General features: G+C 35.8%; 1 protein-coding gene across 1 annotated transcript in view; it reads right to left on the bottom strand.

Annotated features, from left to right (window-relative positions):
• UBR5 (ubiquitin protein ligase E3 component n-recognin 5) overlaps positions 1-23896 on the bottom strand; it is a 127652-nt gene that overhangs the window by 44602 nt on the left and 59154 nt on the right. The window contains exons 10-22 of the mRNA XM_012643624.1: positions 16385-16501; positions 16190-16300; positions 15493-15647; positions 14605-14722; positions 10588-10772; positions 10155-10264; positions 9212-9324; positions 7738-7881; positions 7526-7637; positions 7122-7276; positions 6624-6821; positions 4436-4646; positions 3346-3472 (exon numbers count right to left, since the gene is read on the bottom strand). Of these exons, the coding sequence (XP_012499078.1) occupies positions 3346-3472; positions 4436-4646; positions 6624-6821; positions 7122-7276; positions 7526-7637; positions 7738-7881; positions 9212-9324; positions 10155-10264; positions 10588-10772; positions 14605-14722; positions 15493-15647; positions 16190-16300; positions 16385-16501 (1856 nt within the window). The remainder of the gene's footprint in view (positions 1-3345; positions 3473-4435; positions 4647-6623; positions 6822-7121; positions 7277-7525; positions 7638-7737; positions 7882-9211; positions 9325-10154; positions 10265-10587; positions 10773-14604; positions 14723-15492; positions 15648-16189; positions 16301-16384; positions 16502-23896) is intronic.

The following is a 23896-nucleotide window of genomic DNA, read 5'->3' as shown; positions in this document are numbered from 1 at the left end:
GCTTGTAAATGTGTTGTTAAGATTAATGTCTGGGTGTGATTTTTTTCTCCTGCTATAAAAAAATACTGTACGAGTATGCACATCACTAAAAAGAAAAAGAAATAATCACAAATACAGACTTCGTAAGGGGAACCAGTAACTACCTATACAAAAATCTATACTTTACCTCTGAATAAAATCTCACAAAAGCTACAAAAATAATACATTTAGAACTAACAATAATTTAAGAGAGAGCACAAAAGGCAAATCCCTTTAGCCACAATTTTAGAGCTTCTAAAGTGCATAAGGAGTAAAAACTCCGGTTTAAGGGCCAGGCAACACACAGGGACTTCATTCTCCCATGTAGACTCAATCCCAAAGACATGACATTCTGATGTGAAAGACCTAACACCTTAGTAGGAAGGCATAACAAATCTAAAAATAAGTAATTTCAAAAGTTTTACTAATGTTTGAATCTCAATTGCAATTATTATTTAATCTGAGGGTAAATGTGTTTTTCCATATCAATACATTTTTAATTTTATAAGGAAATTTTTAAAAGCATTCACAATAATTACATCAGAGGCTACTTTCAGGAACACATCTATTTTATAAGGCTTATTTATGATGTACTTTTTGGAACAAAAACACTCTGGAAGATTCTGCAAAGTAAAATTTAATGTCTCAAATAATATATCTATTATAGTATTCGCTATTAAAAAATATCTATATTTAGTTCTTTTATAGTATCAATGTCTTCTTTTTCCCAATTTAGAAATTTGAATTTAAGAGTTTTTATAATATGGAAGGGAGCATGGCACAGTAATCATTTCAGTCAAGGTCACTTCCCTGTCCAAAGACATCACCCACAGGAAAAGGCAAAATCCTTACCAGCAACAGCACACACCATGGTGACTGTTCACACTGTGATACTCCTATACAATTTTAATTAAGCTCGACACAGACACTTGGTATTCTAATGTGTCGTACAGAAAAAAAAATCAGCGATAACTGGGAGGCATTGCCAATAACCTGAAAATAAATGCATGCTTTGGCCTTATCAAGAAGAATGCTTACACCAGGGTCACAAACTCAATGCCTAATGGATCAAAAAGGTAAAATAAATGAGTAAAGGGCAGTCAGGTGTAAGAAACAGGGAGCAGTGACAAACTAGAGGCATACATGCTCATCTAAAGGCATTCAAATTAAAAAAGAAAAAAATGACATTGCACAGGCCAAACAAAACATATGTGGGCTATTCCCCAACCTCTAGCTTAGAGTTCATTAAGAATAAATGAAGATAAATTGAGACCATAGTCTCATCTTGAACTTGCAAACTCCCAACTTTGTTGTTGTGATGTAGTCAATTCAATATTAAATGAGGGGGTCATTCCTTGTCATTTTTTAAATTGTCCTTAACCTTTTTTCTTCATTAGGTCTTGGGAACATTTTTAAATACAATGCCCAGCTCCTCATATAGATTCTTAAAAAACAAAAAAAAACAAAAAAAGAAAATTATTCTTCAAGATGTTGTACACAATTCATGAAGATTCACCTGTATCCTCAGTGGCTGAGGACAATACTGAGGAGATACCACCTTGGCTGCTAAGATTCAGAGTTTTGACATTTCTTCGTATAGGCTTGCCTGGAGTCATCGTATTTTCTGACAATATGGAAGAATTCAAGGATGATGTAATTTCCTCTTTGTAAGCACGTTATATCCATGCTACAGAAGCCTTAGAATCCAGTCATGTTCAAACATAACACTGTGACAAAAAAGCGAAGGTCATGTGTCTTCCAGATTAACAATCTCTAGAGTACATACACCTGCAATCAGATGCATCAATCAAGCTTTCCACTAAATCTGCCCTTTGTACTCAGGAACTATTGAGTCACATAATAAAACTTCTGAGTCAAATCATCATCTGAAGGCATTTAACAGTATTCCATTCAATATTGAAATTGCATCAGTTTTGAGCTTACAGCTCATGATCCCAGCCTGCATACTCATCAAGGGACATCGCCTAGAAAATCCATTGTAGGCTAGAGGAGGGTTTCACTTCAATGAAGCAGAGTCTGTGGACTTCCTACTGCCCGGCGTGGATAATAAGACTCCTGTGCTTTCATCTGTTCAACCGGCAGCCCTGAGTTTGAACTGGTTAAGAGCACTGCAGTGAAATCTTCGGCAAATTCCTCAAAGGAGCTTACTCTGCAAATTATTTCTGTGAGCAACACATCACCCACTCTTGAAGCTCCTTTTAGTCTTTGCCTTCAAAATATCCTTACAAGAAAAAAAGATGGCAGCACTGGCACTGGACCAAGCATATCAGAGTCCAACTTGATTTGTACCTGTAATTTCCCTGAGAAAATGAAATACCTGAAATAATTCAGACACTAATTTCTTCATGAAGAATTTAAGTTGCTTTCCACTTTAGACCAAACGCTTTGTCTGACTAGTATAGTCCTAAATAAATAAACTGGTGATAATTTCCATTTTGTATAGTCTACATAATCCTTTTGTGCTGTTTTAAATTATAATTTGATCACCCACGAATAGTTTTAATAAACCTCACTTCAGGATGTTTTTGAACCCGGGAAGCTATCAAGTTGGTAGCCTTCCTGGTGCCAGTTGAAGAATAAGCATTTTTAAAGGGATAGATAAATAAGTAACAGAAAATAGACAAGGAGAGTCTTCATTTTACGTAGACTTTACAACCTATCGCATTAGCACACAGCGAGCAGTGCTTCCATTAATGATCTGTCAGTAACCAAGAATTTTGGCTCCTTGTATCTAGAATAAATGTGCTTTTTCATACAGAAAGAAAACTCTATCCTGGATTCTTTATATTCATCATCTAGTCCAACACCTAGCAATTTTTAATGGGTTATAAAGGTTTGTCCATCCCACAACTCAGAAGGCCTGAAAATTTAAACACCAAATATTCATGATACACACCAGCCTTTCATTTCTTCCCAAATTAAAAATATCTGAGAAAATGACCTAAATAAACAATCTGAAAATAAAAGATTGAGGTTCTTTCTATTATTATATTAATTGTTCTCCAACTAAAGAAAATAATTTCCTAGAAAGCAAGAATGAGGCATTTAGAACATATTCAAAGAATCAGGCTTAAACTACTTGTGTAAATTATCTCCAATTTATAAAGTGTCCTAGAGTCTATTGTTCTATACTTAAGCTCTAATTTAGTTTTTACCAGATATTTTTCCCAAGGTGTAGCTGGGAGGAACAAAACAAAACAAAAAAGGACCCACCAATTCATGTATATGACAGGTAAGAGACACACTGTTTTCTGTACTTTGGTGTTTTTTCCTCCAATTAAACTTTTCGGGTAAAAAGCACATTACCTTCGGCTACTTGATGATCCAGCCCGATTACCTGGGCCATTACTTGAAACAACTGATATTGCATTTGCAATGGCCTCAACAGCAGAAAGCCTTTCTGCAAATGTATTTCTTTCAGACCGCTCTGCTTCTGAAACATAAAAGAAAAAATTAGGATGGATTTAAATTTCAAAAATAACTAATATATTGAGTATGTACAGGCCGATAAATGCTAACTGCTATATATTTAGTGCTTTAATTCACATACTAGATAACCATTTAATTTTTCCTCCTTATAACGATAAACACTTAAGATAGATTGAACTACGACCTTTAATATGTGATTTATTTCCTTATCTGTCTTATTTCTCAACCCCTAAAGGTCAAAAAGAAGGTCATTAATAAATAGACTGAAATTTAGCTTTCACTACCAAGAAAGAAAAAGATCCATTTATCAGTATTTCAGTCTTAGTTCACATACCACTTATAATCCTTTAGTGATTCAATGATAATGATATAAAGGTCAGAAACCTGCAAACAATTATTCAAAACTGTAGCTACCAGATTATCAGCAGCAGAATTCAAAATAAGGAAAAACATTATGAATCACACACAGTTGCACTTTAAGTTTTCAGTTTCTCCCTTCCTTTAGCCAATTAAAAACTTTATGGCCAAAAAAGCTTATTTACTTTCCAAAAGCATCCAATAACTCAACTAAGTGATTTTTCCTGTCTACATTCTAAGAATTGGGATAAAAGCTGCAACAATATAACTTGGCTTCAATTGCTAAATCATTCCCATGGTAATAAAAGTCACCTGCAATTATAAAATCAGTAAAACTCATTCAGTATTACATATCCATTTTGTATATATAACATAGAGAATATTATTAAAAACAATAAAAACACACTGATGAAAAATTTATTTGCTTGTGTTAACATACCCTATTTTTACCTTCTGAGAAAGTAAAAAGAAACTCCAAAATTTTACAAAACCAAGTAAAAAAGTACACACAAATTCTTTATAGTGATTTGCTTTTCTTTCCTTTAACAATTATATTTTCGCAACTGCCTAAAACTCCTTTTAAAGACTTTGTTATAGCTCTTAATCTCACCCTCTTCTTCTTTAGTTTCTTTATTGCTGGTTGGAAAGCAAACTGATACACAAGCATGCAAAATATTTCGATTTCCATCACATCTGTGGCTGATGAATGTCTGTAGCATCTGTAGATTCTGCTCTAAAACAACTGCTTGCTCAAGATTCATAAGATATTGTCGACAGGCCTCATAGTCACAGCGTAGAATGTGTTGCATTAAGGTTTGTTTCTGTGCTCAGACAAATTGGGGGAAAAAAATTTCAATGAATTCGAACAGCACATTACATATGTCAAAAATTTCTCATGGCCAAAACAATAACATACAAATGGATCTGCAAATAAGTAGAGACAATTTCAGGTGGTCTGCAAAAGTAGAACTTGGGGGTACCCTTTAAGCAGAGTGTACAATTGACAGGAATAGAAATGGGAGCATAAACTTCTATAAAGGACCAGTAAATATCTTTACCTTTCACAACTAACTCAACTGTTCCATGTACAATGAATAAACAAATGGAAGTGGCTGAATTGGGCATGTGGGCTATAGTTTGCCAATCCCTGGTTTATATTACATGTTAGATAACTATCAAGTTGGAACCCTATTAATATTGTTAACCAGTTAAGCAAAAGGTACAAATTTTATTCCAAATTTATTCTCACCCTCTTATGTTCTTCAAGGTTATATTACATTGTGGTACATAAAAACCAAAATCTTCAATTCTCCTGGAACCATGACAGGTACAATTCTGAAAGGTGACAACTAATGTACTTAATTGTCAAAGACGATGGTACTGATAAGTATTCATAGAACCTATCATTAACTACCTGACAAACACGGCACGAACACCTAGAAATTCAACTGTACTTCTTTCAGAATGGAAAATGATAGTTTTGGACTATTTAATGGACTGAATATAAAGTTTTAGTTTTATAAAACAAATCTGTTCATTTTAACTACCTCTAGGAACAACAGAAAAGGTGGGAGAAAAAGCATGTGGGAGTACAAAAGGAAGAAGAAAATCACATTTCAACAACTTGCCACCTTCCCCAGAACTGCCTAAATAAGCTCTCCTCTCCCCCAAACTTTATGGGGAAGAGAAGGTTAAAACTGGGGGACAAGTGTCCACACAACAAAATACATCTAGGCTGGGCATGGTGGCTCATGCCTGTAATCCTAGCACTTTGGGAGGCCAAGGAAGGACAACTGCCTGAAGCCAGGAGTTCGAGGTCAGCCTGAGCAAGAGTGAGACCCTGTCTCTACAAAAAAATAGAAAAATTAGCTGGGCATGGTGGCATGTGCCTATAGTCCCAGCAACTTGGGAGGTTGAAGCAGGATGGATCACTCGAGCCCAGGAGTTTGAGGTTGCAGTGAGCTACAATGACACCAACACACTCTAGCCTGGGCAAGACAGCTAGACCCTGTCTCAAAAAGGAAAGGGGAAAAAAAAAAAAGAAAAAAAGGAAGAAAGAAGAAAAGAAAAGAAAAGGAGAGAAGAGAAGAGAATGGAGGAGAGAATGGGAGGGGAGGGGAGAGGAGAGGGGACGGGAGTGGAGGAGAAGAGAGGAGTTCAAGTTTTCTTTGTTTCTAACCTGGATTTTGCATTAATCTATTATCTGATTTCTAAACTTCTGTTCTCCACCAACTGCTCTCTAAAAACCCCCCCTCCACTGTTAATCCTTTTACAAAATCAGATTACAGTATTCACCAGCTTAAAATCCATCTCCATCTAGCTTTCAGGGAAAAGTTTAGGTCCCTTAGGTTAGCACGCAAGGTACCCTAGTGCCTCTCTACAGCTTTATCAGTTGCTACTAACTGATCTATATGATTCCTACCTTCATATCCAAAGGATGTACCCATTCTCTCAACATATTAATGAGATTCATGAAGGTTGCTCTGATAACACCTCACACCTTCATCCCAGTAAGGACCCTTACCTGATCATTCATAACTCTGTCCAGGTATCACTTTCTCAGAGAACTATTCTGTACACAACCTGATTTACATCTCTCCCCGCTGTGCTCCCACAACATCGTGCATGCCTCTCTCAAACACTTAAATTATACCATTGCCTCTGTTGTCCTAAAAGTAAACTATTAGCTCTTGTAGGGAAGAAAGAAGCAATGAATGACCTATTCGAGATTGTCTCCCTAGACCTTAGCAGTATCTTCTGAATTAAAAAAAGCTAAGTAGCTTCAAAACTCAAATTACCTCTACAGCCATGATGATAATAGCAGCTTTCTTTTTGATTGTTGAATTGGCAGGAAGATTTATTAAAGAATGCACACCCATCCCAAGACTACTAATAGGTGGAAGATCAAGCCAATCAGGATCCCTTATTCCTCCCATGCAATCTTTGGCCATTGGGTAGATAGTACCATTTCCATCTCGAAGAATAATAGGAGACTCCTGTAATATAACAGAAAGAAAATAATACAGTTTGATGCCTAATCAAAAAATGCATCTCTGATTTTTATAATAGGTGAAATCAATATGCAAATTCTATCCCTTGAACTAATTTAAAATTGAATTTATTTTTAACTTAGATTGTTAGTAAAAATGGTCAAATAAGAAACCTAGTATTAAGATGTGCTGAATATTCCAAATTTTTTAACAGTGTACTAACAAACAAACCAGAGCCAGATCCTAAACTTCACAAAAATGCCATTGTTGTTACAGCACTTTTCAAAAGCAAAAATGAGCCTCTACCTGTCCAGCAGTGAAAATGGCTACATTCCTCTCATTCTGACCAAGGAAAGCAATGCTGCTTGTAGGGAAATTATTTTCCTGTTCTGCTTTTCCCGTAGCAAGATCAAAGATACAGTACCGTACCCAGTTTCCAGTCTTCAAAACAGCATGCACACCTTTGGAAGCACATAAATGAAAAGAAAAAGTGTTATACATATTTAATAATCTCTAATGAGTATCTACCAAATTTTGACATCTAAGGACACATTTGTAAATCAATTCAAAGATCCATTCCATTCCCTAATGTTATACACAGGGGACAAAAAATGGCCAATGCCTCAAACCACTTTATCCTACTCCCATTTACTACACAAGTATTAATAGGATATAGAATATGCTAGCTGAAAAAGTTTTAAAATCTTTACCTTTGGAATCTACATTCACTGCTAATATTTCTGTTTTTTCAGGTATACAAAGCTTTTTAGGAGTCCTTTGGAAACAGTCAGGAACTTTTGGTGTTCCACCAGTTTTGACAACCTGCATGACACAAAAGGAATTCTGCTCTCAAACTCTATAATATACTCAAGGAGTAAGTCCCAATATTCACCTACTGAATGACTCCTCTACACTTACTTACCTGCAGTTCGTCAATTCTAAGTAACCTACAGTCCTGCAGGAGAGAAGAAGGATCAGCGTCTGGACCGGAGCTGCTCTGACAGTTTGTGTTACTGGATGTTCCTGGAAATTTTACAGCAACATAGGCACCATCCACTTTTAGCACCTACAAGTATAGGCAAATACAATGAATAGTAACAACAGCTTAAATGAAATCAATATGCAAATTCTATCCCTTGAACTAATTTAAAATTGAAGGCATTTAATTCCTTATGAGTATGTTTTTTCAGTGATCACCAAGTTATAAAATTAACCTGGACAGACTCACCAAAGCTTTGCTCTTGATGTTTATAGTCAGTCAAGCCTTATTTGCTAGAGAAAAAGTGAGAAAAACTGACCCACATCACCAGTGATTACAGTCTGTGAATGTTTGGCAGTCAACTGAAAAAATTAAGTATAACCCATGAACTCCTCCCATCTTCTCTCCTTTTTAGGTTATAGTGCCACCGTACTGTCCAACAGAACTTTCTCGACAACGGTAATGTTCTTTATCAGCAGTGTCCTATATGGTAGCCATTAGCTATTAGTGACTACTGAACACTAGAGATGGAGCTAATGTGACTGAGGAACTGATCTTTTAAAGTTATTTAATTTTAATACATTTAAATAGCCACATATATACCTAGTGGCTACCATATTGATCAACACAGAGCGTCAGCAATACACAGGAAGACGTTTGAGTCCCACCTCTGCTACTTAATGCTTTTGATTTTGAGCCAGCGTCATCTTCTCAGAAGACAGTATCTTGGCCATAAACATTTCTATTTTGAGAACCAAATGGAAGAGTATATGAGAAAGGCCTTTGTAAATTACAGAGCATGGTGTATCTGCTCTTTAAGCACAAATGAAATACTATCATATTTTATTAACAGAAACTAATGAGCAATACAATTTATTGAATATCTACAATTTATTCTGTAGATATTCTACAGGTATAGATATGTTTTAAATATGTGTCAGGAGAAAGGTGAAAGTAATGGCATTCCATCTGATGGTCTCTATTTACATGGTTTACAGGCAAAAGCTTCTTCAGGAAAAAAGAAAGTAGTAAGATTTTTTGGTATTAAGAAAGAAGTTTAAATGTTATGGAACATGACCTCAATTAGAACTGTCTAATAATTACAAAGAATAGACTGCATCAAAAAGTATTGTATCTCTGTGCAAATTTCCTATAAATCTAAAATCATTCCAAAATAACATTTTTTAAAAAGCAGTATGTTACCATAAATTCTCAAGGAGAGGCATTATCTCTTAATCTGTCAGGGACAAAGGAGACAGATCTGCATCAGATTCAGGCACGCACCTCAAGAACCCACTGAAGATGATAAATAAAACGGCCTTGAAGAAAGGACTCACAGATGCCAACCATAAATCCTTGGATAACCAGTACCATTATAGTTCTGTTAGCAATTAATTCCTAGATATTTTGAACAAACCTTGCCAACGGGAACATTCTTAACATCTTCCACAAAAACGACTTCCCGAAGAGACCACTGCTCTTCGTTCACTTTTTCCTCTTCTTTTGGGGCAGGGGTTGACCGTCGTCGTTCTTAGACAACAACAAAATGGTAAGTACCAAAAAGAAAATGTAAAAGAGACTTTATAGATTTCATCTAAATATATTTTAAGCAATCATCCTTAAAGGGACACATAATTGAGGTTTCTAAATAAAAATTTCATTAACTACTGTTTTATGATTTGGAGTTTTACGATCAACTTCTACTTCAAATAAATGCATAGTAAAAAGCAGCTATAACCATTAATGCCTAACTATATTAACATGACTACAACAAACAACTGCAAAGAAGGGGGGCAGGGGAACATATTTTGGACTCTCAAAATTAGAGTTATCTGACCAAGGTTTGAAAGGAAGATCTGCTAGACTGTTAAAATTATCACATAAGTATTAAAGTCTAATTTTTAATTTCCTAAGTCATAAATCAACTACACTGTAAAATTTATTTTGTGGAACTTTAAAAAAATCCTTTAATTCCACAGTGCAGCAGTATGTCTAGGTTTATAAATTATACAAACTCTGAGCAAAAGTTGTGACCAAGCTATAACCGATTTACAATAAGAGTCTCAACAAAGATGGATAAATTTTCTAAGCTAGTGGCAGTTAATTTTTATTACTACAATGAATTTTACATATTTTTAAAAACTGTAATTCTCAAAAACAACAGAAATAGTCACACTGTAAATACTATTTTTCCATTTAAAATAAAGCTGTGTAAAAAAAAAAAGTCAAACTACTAGAAACAAAATTTTACATATAAAAAGATATAAAACATGGTAAGTTGCCTTAAATCAGAAACAAACTAAACACAGCTGTCTGCTGGGAACCTTATTTGACCAATGTGCACAACACATAACACTTACTATATGGCATCGAAGCACTGCTGGCAATTGAGGACGCATCACTGCACGTGGACGCTGGAGAAGGTGGAGGACCCATTTCTGTTTTCACTGGTTCCTGCTTACTCTCAGGCCTGAGATAAGAAGAAATAAGAGTCTCCTTATAATTAGGAAAATAATATGAGAGAAACTTGTCAAAGAGCATATTTTTAAGATAAGTCTCTGCTTATAAGGGAATGAAATATTGAAAACTTTAAGTGGTATATTTTTAAGACTAAGGTACTGAAAAGGGTACATAATACATACTTTCAAATACTGTTCTAATGCAGTTAAGAAAAACATACCACAAAGCTATCAATAACCTGGGGCAGTGATTCAGATAAGCTTTATTCGTATTCATATATAGAGCAAACAAGAACTGGTATAAAAGCAAGATTAGTTAGGGTATAGTACTTACTTAGCTTCAGTAGTTTTGTTAGCTTTTTCCATGCTTTTCAAGCTCTCAGGAGATCTAAGTTGAAATCTACAGCTGTCATTCATATTCCAAACAGACTCCATTAAGACACCAACTTTAGGAATCCCAGCACTAATTGAAAATGCAACTGCTCCAGCATGATAAAGAGGATTATTTCTTAAGCATACCTAGCAAACAAAAGAAAACCACCATCAAGATGATACAATTTTAAAACTAACTAGAATATTTATTTCAAATGTATGAAAACATAATACATAAAAAGTACTACTTCCTAGGTTTTCCAAATCACATAATCAGTAAGGCTTAAGAAAGCGTCAACTTAAAGGTCTTCATCAAGAAAATTTGTTCTTAAAATGAAGGAGCAGGAATAATTTCAGCATGTTTACTAAAAATTTAACATTAACTTTAAAAATTAATGAAGTAAATACCTCAATCATTCTGCTACAAAGAAACAAAACAGAAATGGCACAGAAGAAACTAAAAGGGGTTATCATTAAAAAGATGAAATGTGAACAAAACAATCACACATTTTGTCTTTTTCCTATAATTTGAAATCATTTTCTTCTTTAATTCATGATGCTATATAGACTATAACTTTATCTCTGGTGGATATTCTTTCCCTCAGAAGACTTGTTTTCTATTAGCCAAAAACTTCAATGGATAATATAATTTTTCTTTAAAAAAAAAAAAGAATATGTAGACATTAGTGTTAGAAGTTTCACTGAGTTCAGGAGTCAATAACCTATAAAATTCTCACTGTCAGGAACTAACCTCAGGTCATACTCTGAAAACCAATGGCCTGCAAGATGACACTGTGAAATGTGCCAGCAATAGTTCCATCTAAGAAGCCATTATTATATGAACATTATATGTAATGATATGAATATTATTTCTGGAGATCTTTTTTGATATCATCAATAGCCCAATGTTACTGACATTTTGTTCAGTCATCGAATAACCGATGATTAAGTTATACTTGACCAGTGGAATCTATGATGGCCATGATTTTCGGTGGCTTACAGTGAAATTAAGAGACACAAGATGGTGGTGCATTTGAGAAGAACAGGAACTAGAAGCCTAGAAACACTGGCTTAGAGTCGCAGTTCTACCAAAGAATAGTTATGTAGCATTAACTAGTTCTGTGGTACACAATGAATAGTTCGTAAGAGCAGGCTTCTTAGAAAAGGCATACCCTGCTTAGCTGTGACTTGACGGAAATTTTTACCCAGAAATTTTCAGAAAAGACTGGTGAAAGCTTATAGCCTGGAAGAGGATCAATAAGAAAGAAGGCTTAAATTGAAAGAGAAATGTGGCATAATATAATACACATTATTTATTAATGCCTTCTTATAAAATAAATGCACCTTAAAGACAAGGAGGTATGTATCCAGAGTCTAGCATATAATAAGACATGAAATAAATATTTGCTAAATATATTATTCTCAACAATTATGATCTGTGAATGTAGGTACAGCAGAAAACTCTAAGTGACCAACAGTTTTTTCTATGTTAATACATGAATACTCTACTGGTTTTGCAGGTGTGACTGCCTTAAACCTTCAGTTTTTTACAGCAAAACAAAATTTACTTTTACATCGAGGTATATTAATATGCTGCTATCTTCAAGCAATTTAGTGTCAAGTCATTTTATTTAAAGCTTTTCATCAGTGCATCTTTAAAGTATTTTTGTACCCTATAAAGACATACAACTATAATGTACCCATAATAATTAAAAATAAAAAATTTTTTCTGTCCTCCCTACCTACAGAGTAATGCCATCCCACCTGCTAATAAGGCAGCTGCTATTATGTGAGTGCAGTTGATAAGGAGAATATGAGAAATCAGTATTTGAACCAAATGGGCAAAGAGGAAGTCCTCGAAGAGAGGGTGGGGCTCAGGCGGTGGGGGTGCACACAAGCACTGTCCAAAGAAACTACTATAAATAATGAAGGCTGAACAATAATGTTCAGAAGAGTTGGTAATTGCTAAAAACTTTCTAATCGGAAGGCCAAGAAAAGAGAACAAGACAACCACGAGCAGGACAAAAAAAATTAGAGCCATGAACAAAAAGAACAGGTACATTTAAGCTGGGTTCTGTTAAAAAAAAAAAAAAAAAAAAGGTACTATTAAGTTAATAGGAGCAACTAGGGACTAGCTACTTTTTAAGGCATAGGAAATATAGCTGATACCATTTTGTGGTGATGAGAAAATAACTGAATTAAAGGGGTAGATGAGGAAATTAACAGCACATTATATAATAAAAACCACGATTTTTGTCTAAGTTTTAAAGATTAATTATAAAGTTCTTAAACTTTCATTACAACATTTGCTATAATGAATACAAGCATCAAGCTTTATCCTTTAGATAAACTTCCACCAGAGTCTAATATATTAGCATAACAACAGTTCTCAAATTCTTTTGATCTAAAGACCCCTTTTTCACTATTAAATATGACTATTCCAAAACTCTTTTGGTGTGGTGGGTCATATCCAACTTTAATAATTAGCAAATTAAACATATTAGTAATAGAAATTGAGAAATTTAATATAAACAACAATTTTATGTTTTTAGAGACAGGGTGTCACTCTGTTGCCCAAGCTGGAGTGCAATGGCACAATCACAACTCACTGCAACCTCAAATTCCTGGGCTCAAGTGATCCACCCCACCTCTGCCTCCCAAGTAGCTGGTACTATAGGCGTGTGCCAACACACTCCACTAGTTTTTCTTATTTTTTTTTATAGAGATGGGATCTCACTTTTGTTGCTCAGGCTGGTCTTGAACTGTTGGCCACAGTGATCCTCCAGCTTCAGGGTACCAAAGTGCTGGGATTAACAGACATGAGCCACTGTGCTCAGCAAGCAATAATTTTTACGAAAAATAAGTAGATTTAAAAAAAAAAGTAGCGGCCAGGCATGGTGGCTCACGCCTGTAATCCTAGCACTCTGGGAGGCTGAGGAGTGAGGATCACTCGAGGTCAGGAGTTCAAGACCAGCAAGAGCAAGACCCTGTCTCTACTAAAAATAGAAAGAAATTAGCCAGACAACTAAAAATATATAGAAAAAATCAGCCAGGCATGGTGGCATATGCCTGTGGTCCCAGCTACTTGAGAGGTGAGGCAGAAGGATTGCCTTGAGCCCAGGAGTTTGAGGTTGCTGTGAGCTAGGCTGATGCCACAGCACTCTAGCCTGAGCAACTGAGTGAGAGTCTGTCTCAAAAAAAAAAAAAAAAAAAAAATTAGTGAGAAAAGTGATTGTCATTTACATTTCAGCAAATTTCTTAATGTTAGATTTAACAGAAGACAGCTAGATTCTCATATTTATTTCTGCATTCAATTTGTTGTGATATATTATTCTGACTAAAGTATATAAGAAGACTTCACACAGAAATGTAACTTGAAAAGGAAGAAATTTTGCAGATTCCTTGAAAGGATAGAGGAGTAGGCAGGCATCTACGGACCACACTTTGAGAACCAATGGCATATCAGAAAATCACCTTCTGTAAGATAGTACCTATAAGAGTCTAAAACCATCTCAGAAAACAGAAACTAGTAGAAATGGGGATTTGATAACGCCTTCTGCTTCACTAAAAATAACTGCATAGAGCAGTATCTTTCAAACTGCTTAGTCATGAGAATCACCTAGGATGTTTGTTAAGCACAATGATGTCTGGCCCTACCACCAGATAAACTAAAACATTTCAGGTGAACAGGCTCCAGATTTTGCATTTTAAAAGTACCAAATTATTCTTAAAACCAAGCACACATGGGAACCCTGCCCCATAGGGAAACTGACTGACAGTGGGCCAGAATCTATGTAACATTACTCAACTACTGAATGAAGAAAGAATGATGTGTGTGACACATATATGCAACTGGAACCTGGTTCTTCAAATGATGCTCATCTATAAAATGACTTACAGAAGAACTGATTACAGGGAATGAAAATGATTTTGAAGAGAAATGATGTCCCTTAGGACTGGCTTAATTCTAATCACTTACTTGGGTACCAACAGTGATGTTTGGCATTGAAGAAATACCAGCACTGGATTTGGGCTTTTTATTTTTTGCTCTAGCTTTCTCTAACATTTTCTTCCTTTGACTAAAAGGGACTACACCCCTGAAAGGGAAAAACATAAATTGGTCAAATAAGCAGCAAAGCAGCCCATTAAATAGTTTTGAAATTACACATATTATCATTTAAGCATTTCTAGTGTATCTCTAATATTTTTGCTTCAGAATAATATCAGTATGTGTGACTTACTCTTAATTGCAACTTATTCATAGGTTTAATAAATAACTGGATCTATTTCTATTAAACTTTTAGGATTAAATTTTATAAGAAATGCATCAATTGATTTTTTTCTTCCAAATAATTGTATGTCATTAGGAGACTCCCCTATTTCTGACAATGTAAATTTACTGTTAAGTCCTTAAAATATGACAAAGAAAAAATTTAATGCCACCTTTATAACAGAAAAGCTATAATTACATAAGGAAGAAAATATTCATACATAAAATGAAAAAATACTCTATATTCTAAACTTCATATTACATAAAAACAAAGTATATGTTTATATATAGGGGAAAAAAAGATTTAAAATGCCCCCAAACGTTAATAGTAATTACTTTGGGTTGTAGGACTCTAGATGACTTTTGTTTCTACTTTATACTTTTATAAAATTTAATAATTATAATCACTAAGTATGTATTACTTTTATAAATTTATCTTTCTAAAAGTTTTTTTTAATGTTACTTTACTCCAAAGTGAAATTTCCCTCTCTATAAAGCATTATCTTTTGATTGACCCTCCCATGTTGGTATTCTACTCAAAGCAGCTCTCTACACGTATAAAAGCTGTAAGAAATTCCTCCTCCCTGTGAGACTCACCACCAATATAAATTGTTCTCCAGCTGGGCACAGGTATAAAGGGCACAGCAATGTAAAGAAACTATCCGCTCTCCTTGAAGTTCAGTGTAAGTCTGTGCAGTGTGCTCTAATTTGGAAGCCACAGAACTTAAAGTTTCATCCACCCATGTAGCAACCTAAAGAATAAACATTAGAGGTTTAAATTAAAACAAGTAATTTTTTCAAAAGGATTGTGGTCAAAACTAGGGCAAGGCATACATACTCCATAGACTGGAATTCTAAAACGTTCTGAGCTAATGGCTACAAAAATAAATGATTCAAAAAATTCCTTTAAGGCATTAATCAGAAGTAAACATTTGTTCCAACAATTTTTAAGAGTTTAGTGACTTTAATGCCAAACTGATAATGAGGCATAATATCCATATTTTCTCAATCTATATAGTTCATAGCTTCTCAACATCTCCTCTTTTCTCAGCACTTTTCTTGACTATTTTTCCTTCAGGTAAGGTAGAAAGCTACTTTTAAAGTTGGATCATATTAATAGTTACAAACTAGCCAATGAAAAAATTATACATTGGATTATGCTACTAAGGCTTGAGATAATTTATATTTCTGTTAGACAGAAAGACAGAAAATGAAAAGATGAAAAGGGGCAAGAAGAGGGAAAAAACCCAAGAATTTAAGCAAGTACTGTTTATCAATGAAAAGTGTTTCATACCTTGTTATTTTCTGTAGCTACAGTTGCTCTTATGCTATTTGCAGACAGGAGGACTATCTTTTCATTGGTTAACCCCAAAAATGTTGCTCGTGGATGATGTAATGAAGGATTCTTTGAAAGCATAAGAAAAATGATTACTATTTTATATGTTGATAGGTAGAGCTATTTAATGCAAGCTTTAATAAAATAAAATACCTGGGCATTTCTGTAAGGCTCAGATTCACTCCACTTCCACTGATAAAGTTCTCCTTTACTGCTAACAGCCAAAAGCTCAGAATATAGAGCCCCGATACAAATGAATTTTGTTCCATCCTATAAAGTAAAAATAATACAATGGTATAAATATAAAAATTGCCAAATATAATGATTTGAACACTGTCACTTTAATCACTACACCAAACCTAGACTGATTATGAGAACACACAAACCACAGCTATGCATGCAGTCTTTAGCACAACCTACAAAGGACCCATAACATGACCGTGGCTCCCTCCATGAACTCACTCTCTCTCCCCTCCAGTCACACTGGCCTTCTTCCTATTCCTGTACCCTGTCCACTATGACCGTACCCAAGGACCACTGTCCTTGCTGTTCTCTGCCTGTGTTACTCTCTCAGGTGAGTCACTCCCACAAAGGAGACCTCTGACCACATTTTGTACAAAACCACTCCTCTCGCATTCTAGCTCCTTATACTGTCTTCTTTTTAGTTCACAGTACTTCACAACTTGACACATTTACTTGCTTATAGACTATCTCACTCAAATAAAAGCTTTGTCATGTTCACCACTGTATCCTCAGAACTTAGTGCATGAAGTAGGTGCTCAATCAATGTGATGAGTCAGTGAAGCAAAACAAAACAAAACAACAGACTAAGGAGTTGAAGCACGGAAAACCAATTTCAAAATTTAAGATTCTTCCCCTGTAGGCTCTTCCAAGGTATTGAAACACATGTCTATATTTTGTTGTTTAAGGTAAAAGTTCATTTGTTTTAAGGTGATAAATATGAAATGAGTTGGAATGCAATTAAATTATTAAAAGCTTGGCCAATAAATAAATAACACCAATGATAATTTTAACATAAAAAAAAAAACCCAATGGTCAGAGCCATGCATGTACCGAGAAATCTCACAGCAAAACTTGCCAATAACAGATTTTGGGGTTGTGCTTTTCAATACTTCTCTTCTCTTTGGGATTCTGGCTCCAGGGTATGCTAAACTAATGGTGTCTTTCTGGTTTTCTGCCAAATTCCAATCTTATTTGGTCAGCTGGATTATAGTATAGTGCTCGGCTAAAGCTTATAAAGTCTACCAAGATTTATAATTATAATAACAACAGGCTACATATGCCTCAATGTTGTGCAAAAAGAACACTAATTTTAATCTTCTATTTTAGCTGTACCAGTCAGCCCTATTTTCAAGTCACTTCTACAAGGGATTGGGAGAGAGACCAAATTTGGAATTCTCGAGTTAGCAATTCCTCTCTTCCCTTCACCATGGATATCTGCAAAGCATTATTTACTTTCTCCATGGCAGCTGCATCAAATCCTACCTTTTCTACCTCATACTCTCTACTCAACCCCTTGATTAAAAATTAAGGATGATGGAATCAGACCAAGTGAGTCCAAAACCTATATCCAACATTTATCAAGTATGTGACTTCAAGTAAATTACATAATTTCTCTGAACCCTTTTCTTCACCTCTAAAATGGGTATTATAATAACATACTGAGGGGGACAGGGTAAAAACTAAATGAAGTAACATATAGTGTTGACTCTTGAACAACACGGGTTTGAGCTACGAGGGTCCACTTATACATGGATTTTCTTCAGCCTCAGCCACCCCTGAGACAGCAAGAACAATTACTCCTCTTCCTCCTCCACCTACTCAATGTGAAGACATCATTGACTTCCACTTAAATAGTAAATATATGTTCTCTTCCTTATGATTTTCTTAATAACATTTTCCTTTCTCTAGCTTACTTTATAAGAAAAACATAGTACATAACACATAACATATGAAATATGTTAATCGACTGTTATTAGTAAGGCGTCTGGTCAACAATAGACTATTAGTAGTTAAAACAGTCTGTAAGTAATTAAATACGTTGGGGGGAGTTTAAAGTTATACGTGGATTTTTGACCGTGTGGGGGTCAGTGCCCCAAATCCCCACATTGTTCAAGGGTCACTGTATAAAGTACACAGCACAGAGCCCAGTGCAAACAAGTGCTCAGTCAAATTCAACTATGATTACTCTGCTCTCCTCACTTCAACTCCTAATCACCCAGAAAATGATAGCTCTCGGGCATGGGCTTCCTCAATATTCCTACCTCTAGATTTACTTAATGAAAGCATCATTCTCACCTCTTCCCCTCTCCCCATCTCAGAAAGAAGGGCTCTCCTTTACTATTTATAGATAACCCCCACACACACTGGATGCAACCCCTTCTGATATCCTCCAGCAACCATCCAAACTAATCTCTCCTTCAGTCCTACTCATGGTAAAGTGAATTACTGCCTGGCTATGTTTCACCTCACCAGCTTTCAGTAAAGGCAACACTTGCATTGCCAGCTGCCAAATCAATATACCATGTACTTAACTTAATCAATCCATCTTCCCTTTAAATTCTTCAAACCATTCACCTCTGTTCATCTGTTCTGGAACTTGTCCTCTCCCTGTTCACAGGTCACCACTCTCTCCTGGTCTTCCTTCCACCTTCGTGACTATTTTCTCCATCTCCCTAGCACTGCCATGCACTCCCTGACAGGTTCTGTCCTTGTCCCTTTATTCAAATTATGCTTCCCCCTCAGCCTCAGTGACTGCATTTACTAGAGCACCATGCTTTTAAATGTACAAATCTCCTATCTCCAGACTTACCTGTAAGAATCCTCATCTTGAATGTCTTTAAAAGCACAAAAACATCTCCAAAATAAATTCATTATCTCCTGCAAAGCTGCATCTCCTCTGCGGTCCCTGCCTCGGTGTATGACATCTACCACCAACCGGTAATAGAAGACGTAGGAACTTGGGAGCTCTCCTCAGCTCCCCATTTTCTCTCATCGATCCACTAGTAAACCAGTGTGGCACTCATCTCAAATTCTGCTCAGATTCTTCCTTTCCCCTGTCCCCACTCCCCCTTGGTTGAGATCCTCACAATTTCTCTCTTTAACAACTCTACCATTCTCATAACTGACTCTAGATTTTTTTCCTATTCCTTTCTCCCATGAAGCCAGGTGTTCACTTCCTTAAAAACAAACAAACAATAAAAAAATCCCATCAATCTCATTATGTCACTTCTCTAAGCATTGTGCCAGCTTCTTAGTTACCGTAGAACAGCTTAACTTCTTGAAGCTTGGCCAGTGGTCTGGTTGTCCCCATCCTACCTCTACTCCTACTCCTTACCACATAGGAGCAATTCTGAACTTTTCATTGTCCTACAAACACACCATGCCCTTTCATGACTCTAGACTCATGCTTGATATGCTTGGAATACCTCTACATCTTGGTCAATGTCTACTTCACCTTAAAAATGCTGCTTTAAATGCCATCTCCCCCATGATGCCTGTGCCAAATCTCTCAGGTATTATTAGTCATTTCCCAAGCTGAACACTTAAAGCACTTTATTCACACCTTCAGTCATCACACTGTGAACACATTACATGCTACGTGAATGTTTGTGTTCCCCATGAATGTCCATATCATATTCACCTCCACATTGCCACAGGCCAGTTTGGCACATGGCACAGAGGTGGAGCACGCTGACTCACTGCTGAATGAACAAATGAATCTTAACTCCAACTTCTTGAGGTAAATGCCTTACTAGAGCAATATAATCCTAAAAAACCATCCCAATAGCGAGAGCATGGTGTGTGAGGCCCTCTCAGAACTGGTCTGTCTATATCCTTCAGGGATAGGCCAATGCTCCCTAGGATGATAAGTCCTGGATAAGCCAACTAAACCCCAAAGGCCCTGAAAACCCACTATAAACAAATGCAGATGGACAGCACAAGCACCAACCACAGGAAGAGGACAAAAAAACCACCTATTATTTCTTGCCTGCTTCAGATTTGTCTATGGAAAAGAAACTTAATTGTTATCTTTTACCTGTATTTCCTCTACTTCCCCTTCTCCCCCCACTGGCCTATGGTAACCACTGTTTTATTCTCTTTATATTGTATATAACCCTTTTTTCTTAAAGATTCCACATGTAAGTGAGATCATGCAGTATTTTTTTTCTGGCATCTGGCTTATTTCACTTAGCATAATATCCTCCAGGTCCATCCAAGTTGTGGCAAATGGCAGGATCTCCTTCTCCAATGGACATTTAGGTTGTTTCCGTATCTTGGCTACTGTGAATAATACTACAATGAACGTGAGAGTGCAGATATTTTTACGAGGTGTGATTTCAACTCCTCTGAGTATATTCCCAGGAGAACTGCTAGGTCCTATGGTTGTTCTATTTCTAATTTCTTTAGGAACCTCCATACCATTTTCCAAAATGCCTGTACCAACTTATGTTCCCACCCAACAGTGTTCCCCCAACGGTGTTCCCTACCTTTGACAACATTTGTTATCTTTTGTCTTTTTGATAACAGCCATCCTAATGGGTGTGAAATGATATCTCATAGTAGTTTTAATTTGCATTTCCCTCAAGATTAGTGATGTTGAGCACCTTTTCATATATCTGTTGGCCATTTTTATGTCTTCTTTGGGCTTTGCCCATTTCTTACTTTTATCTTTGTTTGTTTGTTTGTTTTTTACTTTCCAGGAACTGGCAGAGGATGCTCATTTTTTAATCAGGTTGATTTCCTGCTTTGACTTGTAAGACTTCTTTTATAAATATTGGATATTAATCCCTTATCATGCCAGGCTCAGTGGCTCACGCCTATAATCCTAGCACTCTGGGAGGCCAAGGAGGGTGGATTGTTTGAGCTCAGTTCGAGACCAGCCAGAGCAAGAGCAAGACCACGTCTCTACTAAAAAAAACAGAAAGAAATTAGCTATGTACTATCTAACTTAAGGATCCAATTTCATTCCTTCACATGTGGAAATCCAGTTTTCCCAGCACCATTTATTGAAGAAACTATCTGTTGTTCTCCACTGTGTCCTTTTGGTGCCCTTGTCAAAAATTAGTTGACTATATATATTTGGATTTATGTCTGGGGGTCTTCTATTCCATTGGTCTACGTTTCTGATTTTATGTCAGTATCAGGCTGGAAATCTGATGCCTCCAACTTTTTCTTTCTTTCTTTTTCAGTATTGCTTTGGCTATTTGGGCTTTGTTGTGGTTCCACACAAAGTTTAGGATTGTTTTTTCTGTTTCTGTGAAGAATGTCATTGAAATTTTAATAGTGATTGCATTAAATCTGTATATTACTGTGGGTGTTATAGATATTTTGGCAATATTATTAATAATACTTCTGATCCAACAACATGGGATATCATTCCACTTATTTGTGTCTTAATTTCTCTCAGCAAAGTTTAATGGTTTTCAGTGTACAAATCTTTCACTTCTTTGGTTAAATTTTTTCCTAAGTATCTTTTTCTTGTTGATGTTATTATCAATGGGAATGTTTTCTTGATTTCTTTTTCAGTTAAGTTCTTATTAATATATGGGTATGCTACTAATTTTTTGATTTTGTATTCTATAACTCTAGTAGATTTCCTTTATTAGTTCTAACAGTTTTTTTGTGGAATCTTACGGTTTTCTACCTATAGGATCATGTCATCTCCAAAAAGAGATAATTTCACTTCATCCTTTCCAATTTGGATGCCTTTTATTTCTTTCTCTTGTTGGACTGCTCCTGCTAGCACATCCAGCACCATATTGAATAGAAGTGACAACAGTGAGCATATCTGCTTTGTACCAGATCTTGGTGGAAAAGCTTTCTGTTTGTCCCTGTTGATTATGATGTTAACGGTGGGGTTTCCTAAATGGCCTATGTTAAGGAACTTTCCTTCTATACCCAAATCTTTAGAGTTTTTATCTGGAAAGAATGCTCAACTTTGTCAAATGCTTTTTCTGTATCAATTGGGATGATCATGTGATTTTTGTCTTCCACACTGCTAATGCGAGATATCACATTAATTAATTTGTGTATGTTAAACCAGCCTCGTATGACAGAGATAAATCCCATTTGGTCATGATGTACAATCTTTCTTGATGTGTTGTTGAATTTGCTAATACTTTATTGAGGATTTCTGCATCAATGTTCAGAGATTGCTATCTGTAGATTTCTCTTCTGGTATTATCTTTATCTGGCTTAGGTGTCAAGGTGATTTTGGCCTCGTAAAATGTATTTGGTTTAGATTCTTGATGGAAGTAGCTTGATATAAACATACAGTTCTAATTTATATGTATATGTAACAAATAATTAAATTTCTAGTCTAAGAAAAATAAGCTGCAAAAGTGACAGAAAAGTGAAAAACAGAGTCATGTTAAGTAACTGCCTAATCAAAAGATTATCTCTTCTCATCAAGGTAACTGAATTACAGTATCAAAGCTATTTCCAGAAGTACAAAGTACAATGAGCAGTCACACATCCCAGAACAAGAGTCAAAAAAAACATTAGATGCATAGAAGGATGGGTGGGTGGGTAGCTGGGTGTATGGATGGATGGATGGCAGAGGGGGCATAAGAGGAGAGAGAGAGGAGTAGGGGGGAGAAGTAGAAAGGGGGGGGCAGGGAGGAGAAAAGATGGATTCCTGGGGGAGGGGCAGCATATATAAGAAAGATGATGTTTCTGGGTAGAACTCTTCACAAACCAGTATAAACCTGGTTCAACTGTGAACATCATAGTCTTGGACTTAGAGCAGATTCAGGCATTCCTACCACTTCTCACTTTGGTACAGATAGACTACTTGTTAGTTTCCTATTACACTAAATTATTACTATAATGAAAAATTTTCATAACTTGTATTCTAGTTGAGTCAGACAACGGGTATGGATTGTATCTATTCATCCTGTGCCTAATTCACTACTAAGAGAGAACCTGGCACATAAAATACAATTGCTACATGGACCTAACTTGGAAATAGCCAAATCCACTGGGCTCTCTCACTTTCCCACGACCTGCAGGAACTGCCTGTTCTCTCTTCCTGGAACAGGACCATGCTTCTCCTTGCCCTATACATTTTACATATACTAACTCATTTAATTCTCATAGTAATCCCAAAAGGTAAAAATCATTATTATCCGTATTTTATAGATTAGAAAATCAAGGCAGAAAGAGGTTAAAGAACTTAACCAAGGTCACACACTTAGTCAGTGGCAGGGTTAAGATATGAAATCCAGCAGTCTGGCTCCAGAGTCCACATTCTTTGTAGTCACTCTATATGGCCTCCTATGATTCCCCAAAGCCTCTTGTGCTTAATTCTACTATGGTACTTATTCAAAAGGATTAACATTATTTTTCTTCTTCCTATAAAAACTCTTGCCGCAACATCTAACAAAAAGCCTAACACACAGTGTACAAGTTATCTAAATTAATAATGATTGAATGGCATGACCCTCACTTCTTGTCTTCATGGAGCTTTCAAGATCCCTATAATAATATTAGTTTTGACATTTAACTCAAAGAATAATTTGGGGAAATAAATATTTATAGTTTGCAGTTACCTCACATATTTTCAGTTCAAGATTATACTGTAAAAGCTTACACAAAAGAGAATATTGCATCATTAACAGAATTTTTTTTTTTTTTTTTTTT

This window comes from Propithecus coquereli, unplaced genomic scaffold (genome assembly GCF_000956105.1).
Source record: "Propithecus coquereli isolate 6110/MARCELLA unplaced genomic scaffold, Pcoq_1.0 Scaffold2, whole genome shotgun sequence".
NCBI lineage: Eukaryota > Metazoa > Chordata > Mammalia > Primates > Indriidae > Propithecus > Propithecus coquereli.
Note: the sequence above shows the minus strand (reverse complement) of the source record. Positions and strands in the feature narration are given on the sequence as shown.